The 7,145-nt window shown below is 45.2% G+C and overlaps 1 protein-coding gene across 1 annotated transcript; it reads left to right on the top strand.

Moving 5' to 3' along the window:
• Window positions 1-253: 253 nt before the first annotated feature.
• On the top strand, window positions 254-3,013 carry LOC115173325 (uncharacterized protein K02A2.6-like; the record flags this gene model as incomplete). The annotated part of the gene is made up of 1 exon (XM_029731313.1): window positions 254-3,013. A coding segment is annotated over exon 1 (2,664 nt), but the record flags the coding sequence as incomplete, so codon positions are not given.
• Between the last annotated feature and the right edge of the window lie 4,132 nt (window positions 3,014-7,145).

Below are 7,145 nucleotides of genomic sequence, written 5' to 3'. Positions count from 1 at the left end.
AAAAAAAAATTCAGACGTTTACCAAGGGTTGGTAGCAGGCTGATTGTTCAGCTGTTTAAGCCAAAAGGGTGTGCTCTGATATTCTTGGGTAGCGGAATGACTTTTTCTTCGCTCCAGGCCTGAGGGCACACACTGTGGAGGGACACATTATGGTAACAACTGTAAGTTCATGGAGACTGTCTGTCACAATTGCAACAAAAAGGGACATTTAGCAAAAAAATGCAGGGGTCCTAGGAGCAAGCCAGAGGGTGGGCGGACTGGGCTGGGCAAGTTCACAGCACCAAAGCCTCAGTCAGCAGCGCACCACCTAGAGAGCACAGAGGAGGAGGACGAGCATTGTTCCTACAACATGTTTAATGTGAGGGAGCCGCGCGCAGAGCCTATTTATGCTACAGTGGAGGTAGATGGAAAGCAGATGAGGATGGAGGTTGACACGGGGGCCTCTGCCTCTGTCATAAGTGAGGAGACCTACAAACAAAAATGGGGCTCAAGACAGGTTTCTGCCCTCACACCGGCAGGGATCAGACTGCGTACGTACACCGGGGAGACCATACCATTGCTTGGGGCTCTAGAAGTGAACATTGCATACAACAGCCAGGAAGCGAGAGCACGGCTCCTGGTGGTGAAAGGGAATGGGCCTAGTTTACTAGGGCGTGACTGGCTAAACAAAATACAACTGAGCTGGGGTGAGATAAAACACACCCGAGTGACTGAGGATGTCATTCAAAAATACCCAGAGATTTTCAAAGAGGAACTGGGCACACTGCAGGGCACTACAGTTAAGCTGTTCGTGGATCCTCAGGCCGAGCCTCGCTTTTTCAAGCCCAGGACAGTGCCTTACGCCATGAAAAAGAAAGTGGAAGATGAGTTGGAGCGGCTGCAGGAAGCAAACGTCATTACTCCCGTTCAGTTCTCCCGCTGGGCAGCTCCTATCGTTCCCGTTCTGAAAAGTGACGGCACGGTGCGTATATGTGGGGACTACAAACTCACCATCAACAGGGCCTCTAAGCTAGACGCTTACCCGCTGCCACGGGTGGAGGACTTGTTCGCGACACTGGCAGGAGGCAAGACGTTCTCAAAGCTTGACATGAGTCACGCCTACCAACAGCTCCTCCTGGACGAGGACTCAAAAGAGTATGTCACAGTCAACACGCACAAAGGCTTGTTCAGGTACAACCGCTTGGTTTTCGGAGTGGCGTCCAGCCCAGCCATTTTCCAGAGGACAATGGACAATCTGCTGCAGGGGATCCCTCATGTAGCAGTGTACCTGGATGACATCCTGGTTACAGGGGAGACGGAGGAGGAGCACCTCCACCATCTGGACCAGGTGTTAAAGAGATTCTCTGAGGCAGGGCTGCGCCTGAAGCGTAGCAAGTGCACATTCCAAGCACAGAGTGTGACATACCTAGGTCACAAGATCACAGCGCAGGGTCTGTGTCCTGTGGAGGACAAAGTCAAGGCAATCAAGGATGCTCCAAACCCCAAGAATGGGTCAGAGCTCAGGTCGTTCCTGGGCATGGTGAACTACTATGGGAAGTTCCTCCCTGAGCTGTCAACAGTGTTGGCTCCACTTTATCAGTTGCTCCACAAAGACTGTAAATGGAAGTGGGGGCCAGCACAAGAGAAAGCTTTCAAGGAAGTGAAAGCACTACTACAATCAGCACAACTTCTGGTTCATTTTGACCAAGACAAAGAGATCATCCTGTCATGTGACGCCTCACCCTATGGCGTCGGGGCAGTACTCTCTCATCAGATGGAGGACGGGTCAGAGAGACCCATTGGATTTGCATCACGTACGCTGACGAGTGCTGAGAAGGGTTATTCACAGTTAGACAAGGAAGGTCTGGCCATAGTCTTTGCTGTGAAACGCTTCCATCAGTACCTCTACGGTAGTCATTTCACCATATGCACTGACCACAAACCACTGATGAGCCTTTTTAGTGAATCAAGATGCATTCCGCCCATGGCTTCAGCAAGGTTACAGCGTTGGGCCCTGACACTGTCGGCTTACCAGTATACGATAGTGTATAGAGCGGGGAAGGACAATGCAAATGCAGACGCGCTCAGCCGTCTCCCGCTACCAGAGATGCCTGCCACAACTGTGGTGCCTCCCGAGACAATTTTCCTAATGGAGAGATTGTCAAACTCACCTGTGAATGCCAATCAGATCAAACAGTGGACAGACCGGGATCCTATCCTGTCCCAAGTGAAAAGATTCCTGATGCAGGGTTGGCCTCCTGTCATAGAGGATGATGGACTAGGACCTTACGCAAAGCGCAAAACGGAGCTGAGTGTGCAGGATGGCTGCATACTCTGGGGGTCCAGAGTGGTTGTTCCACCCCCTGGCCGTGCACAAGTCATGGATGAGGTCCATGAGGCTCACCCGGGTGCCTCCCGGATGAAAAGTTTAGCCAGATCTTACATCTGGTGGCCTAACATGGATCAGGAGGTAGAAGACAAAGTTAAATCATGTTCTGAGTGCCAGATCAACCAGAAGATGGCGCCGCCCGCGCCACTACATCTGTGGGAGTGGCCTGACCACCCATGGTCTAGGCTGCATATAGATTTTGCAGGCCCTTTCATGGGTCACATGTTCCTTGTCATGGTGGACGCACACTCCAAGTGGCTGGAGGCGCACATCATGAGCAACATCACAGCGACCACAACCATCGAAAAGCTTCGGCAGGTGTTTTCAACCCATGGTCTGCCGGACTCTCTGGTGTCCGACAACGCAACAACGTTTACCTGTGATTTGTTCCAAGAATTCATGCGGAGAAACGGGATCCGCCATGTCCGCAGCGCCCCGTTTCACCCGGCCTCAAACGGCTTAGCGGAGCGGGCTGTGCAGACACTGAAAGAGGGGCTCAAAAGGATGACTGGGGGAACCATCACTACTAAGCTCTCTCGGTTCTTGTTCCAGTACCGCATCACGCCACAAACAACAACAGGACAGGCTCCAGCGGTGATGTTAATGGGCAGAAGGCCAAAAGCTCACCTGGATCTGCTGCGTCCGAACATCAGAGCACGAGTGGAACGGAAGCAGGAGAAACAAAAAGAGAGACATGACCACCACGCAAGGGAGAGACAGTTAAAACCCAATGACACTGTCTACATCCGCAACTTCACAAGCAGCCAACGCTGGTTGCCAGGTATCATTCTGAGTCAGAGTGGTCCCGTCTCCTTTGTGGTCAAACTGACTGATGGTCGAGTCATGCGCAGACACCAGGACCATCTCCGCCTGCGCTATGACAAAGACAAGACCATGTTTTCAGACGGAACAGCTGTGGGTGGTAGTATACAAGTTGAAATCCCACAGGAAACAGCATCTGAGGAACAGGGGCATTCAGTGGTTCCAGCAGAGGGTGATGGACATTCTCTCACAAACACCCAACCCGCTCCTGTGCCCTCAGACCCAGCTCCACTGGGACATGCCTTACCTGTGTCTCGTAGCACACCAGGAGTACTGCGCAGATCACAGCGTAGTCACAAGCCTCCTGAAAAACTAACTCTGTAGTTGAGACTGAGAGACTCGTGGTGTTAGTGTTTGTTTGGAGCAGCAGACCTAGTTGAAAAGAAATAAGGACTGTCATTTTATTGTTGTTGTTTTGGTTACATTTACCGTAACACCAGCAGAAGTTCTACAGTGTGGTGTAGTAAAGAGAAGAAAACACTAATGTGGTTTACTTGTTAACCTTATGTTTTCCTTACAGGGGGGGGATTTAAATTGAGGGGGGAGAAGTGTTATAGTGTGGACACTATATAAATAATTACATGGTTATTATTGGCATTAACCTTGACCTTTCCCCTTTGGATGATGTCATCACCAAGAGTGAGTTCTGTGCAATGTGATTCTACCACCGGCTGAGTGGGCTATATAGTTCTGTTATATCTGTACCGTTTGTACCTGGCAATACACCTTTAGGTTTGGGTTGAAAGTAAAGGAAAGTAATATCGAAATGCGTGTGGGCATTCCTTGTCAAGTTACTACAGGTAGCGGAATGACTTTTTCTTCGCTCCAGGCCTGAGGGCACACACTTTCCTGTAGGCTTAGATTGAAGAGATGGCAAATAGGAGTGGCAATAGGAGTGGCAATCCTCCTCAGTCATTTCCCATCCAATTTGTCAGACCCAGGTGGCTTGTCATTGTTCATAGACAATACTTTTTTCACCTCTTCCACACTCACTTTACAGAATTCAAAATTACAGTGCTTGTCTTTCATTATTTGGTCAGTTATGCATGGATGTGTAGGTTCAGAGTTTGTTTTTGGCATGTCATGCCTAAGTTTGATAATCTTACCAATAAAAAATGATTAAAGTAGTTCACAATATAAGTGGGGTTTGAGATGAATGAGCCATCTGATTCAATTAAGGATGGAGCTGGGTTTGCCTTTTTGCCCAAAATATAATTTAAGGAGCGCCAAAGCTTTTTAAGATCATTCTTTATATAATTTATCTTTGTTTCATAGTACAGTTTCTTCTTTTGTTTAGTTTATTCCAATGATTTCTCAATTTACAGTGTTTGACGATCAGCTGTGCAGCCAGACTTATTTGCCATTCCCTTTTCCTTGTCCCTCATCCATTTTTCTCAAACGTCAAATTTCGAAGTTGTTGCAAACGTCAAATTTCATGTTTAAAGGTTAAGTTTAGGCATTAAGTTCTAATTGTTTTAGGTTAGGGTTAAATTTAGGCATTAAAGTGAAATCTTAAGGTTAGGCAATGACTCTAAATGTTTAAGGGTTAAGGTTTGCGATGGGCTTAAATAAAAAAATAAGAAAATAATTGCGCTGGATTTGAACTTGTAACCTTTGGAATCAGAGGCAGATACTTACTCACCCAGTCACTACAAAGATACAGGTGTCCTTCCTAACTCAGTTGCCGGAGAGGAAGGAAACCACTCAGGGATTTCAACATGAGGCCAATGGTGAGTATAAAACAGTTACAGAGTTGAATGTCTGTGATAGGAGAAAACTAAGGATGGATCAACAACATTGTAGTTACTCCACAATACTAACCTAATTGACAATGAAAAGAAGGAAGGTCTTGGCTGATTTTCTGAGGTCTTGGCTGATTTCTTTTCATTTCCCCATGATGTCAAGCAAAGAGACACTGAGTTTGAAGGTGGGCCTTGAAATACATCCACAGGTGCACCTCCAATTGACACAAATGATGTCAATTAGCCTATCAGAAGCTTCTAAAGCCATGACATAATTTTCTGGAATTTTCCAAGCTGTTTAAAGTCACAGTCAACTTAGTGTATGTAAACTTCTGACCCACTGGAATTGTGATGCAGTGAATTATAAGTGAAATAATCTGTCTGTAAACAATTGTTAAAACAATTACTTGTGTCATGCACAAAGTAGATGTCCTAACCGACTTGCCAAAACTATAGTTTGTTAACAAGAAATTTGTGGAGTGGTTGAAAAACGAGTTTTAATGACTCCAATCTAAGTGTATGTAAACTTCTGACTTCAACTGTACATATCTCCCTACCTTGTAGGCTTACCCAGTATTGAAGGCTTGGTTTGACAATCTCCGAATGTCATTATATTTTTTGGTGTTTTGTAACAGATGTCTCTTTCCATTTATCAATTGGCCGCTGCACAGTTTGGATTGATTGATTGATTTTATTGGTCAGTTAAAAAAAATACATATATACACAAAGATTTTAAAAAGTGACTGGAATTGCACAATAAAGTCGGGGACCTATTTCCATTGTGGTCCCTATTTTTACGTAAATACATACAGTATACAATTACATAGATACAGACACATTACAGAGATGAGTATGAGGGGGCAGTTAAAGTACAATTCTTACAAACTTGTTTGGCTGGTAGCTTATTCTTTAGATGTTTGGAGCTGCTGGTGAACCATGATGTGCAGGCATAATCAAAGTGACACTGGACTAGCGCACTAGCTAGGTTTCCATCCAATTGGTGACATATTTTCATGCAAATATTCTAAAATCTTCATAAAAACAATATGCCGTTTCAGAGTTTCGTTTCGGAAAATTTGGCGCAGGAAAACATGACAGGGAAGATTTTAATTTACCGGATATTTGAGAAATCTACTGGACATCCATATGCATTCAGATTCGACCTGGTGCAGCCAACGCCATGAATAAACGAGGGATATTGGCCAAATGAGCCACATTTATGTGTCCTTAAAAATAGCCTATAACAAATGACAAGAACACTATTCCTTGTGTAGCAAAACTTTATAGCCTATTTTTTTCTGTTGGTTTTTAGGCTACTTTCCTAAAACAATAATTGTCCAACTCATGGTTCAGCTGTTAGAGATTTGAGCACTAAATGTATGAGGGCATTGCATGCATAGGCCTATAGGCGTAGGTGTCCACTGTATGATATTAACATTTTAATAAATATATATATATATATATAGCCCATATAAAGGAAGAGAAGCTTAGGCCTAACCCCAGAGAGATAGAGATATGCCGGTGGCATGACACCGACATGCATTTCTTTATGTCAGATGGCTACTGCATCTGACAGATATACTGTAGACGTACAGGAGGGTAATTCATTAATTTTCAATCCAAATATTTTGCTTAAAGATAAGCATTATATTGTTAGATTATAGGAGTAACTCTGATAGGCCTGAAACTGTTTTCCCCGCCTCAAGTCAGTTGGAGCGCCTGGTCGCACTGCCTTTATATAATAGCCCCGCAGTAGCTAAAGCTTAATAATAGCAACACCATACTAAACCTTCACAAACGTTTCTAAACTGTATTAGGATAATATCAAAAGTAAGTCAAGCCATTGTTTATAGGGAAAATGCAAGCAAAAATGCAAATGTAAACCAGAGAAAAAACGCACTACCCTCCCCTGTGCCCCTCCCCAAAAACAACAAAACCTCCCCAGAGCAAAAAAACCCTCCCCTATTTTGGACCACCCCTCCCCCAAGTACATTTCGATCTGTCCCTAACAGTGGTAAACTTACCTGGTATTGGATGCAGGTATATGTTGTCCCCATGCACAGTGAGGAAGATGGTTTGGGAGGCAAAGAAAAATCCAAGGGCCAAAGTTGCGTAACCCCGGTTCTATGAGAATATGAGTGGGTCACAAGTATCCAATCACACAGCGTCTCTTGGAGACAGCCAGGTTGAGTGGTGAATGAGTTGAGCCCCTC

The sequence above is a fragment of the Salmo trutta genome, chromosome 34 (assembly GCF_901001165.1).
Source record: "Salmo trutta chromosome 34, fSalTru1.1, whole genome shotgun sequence".
Lineage (NCBI taxonomy): Eukaryota > Metazoa > Chordata > Actinopteri > Salmoniformes > Salmonidae > Salmo > Salmo trutta.
The sequence above is the reverse complement of the archived record's forward strand: the minus strand, read 5'-3'. Positions and strand labels throughout refer to the sequence as shown.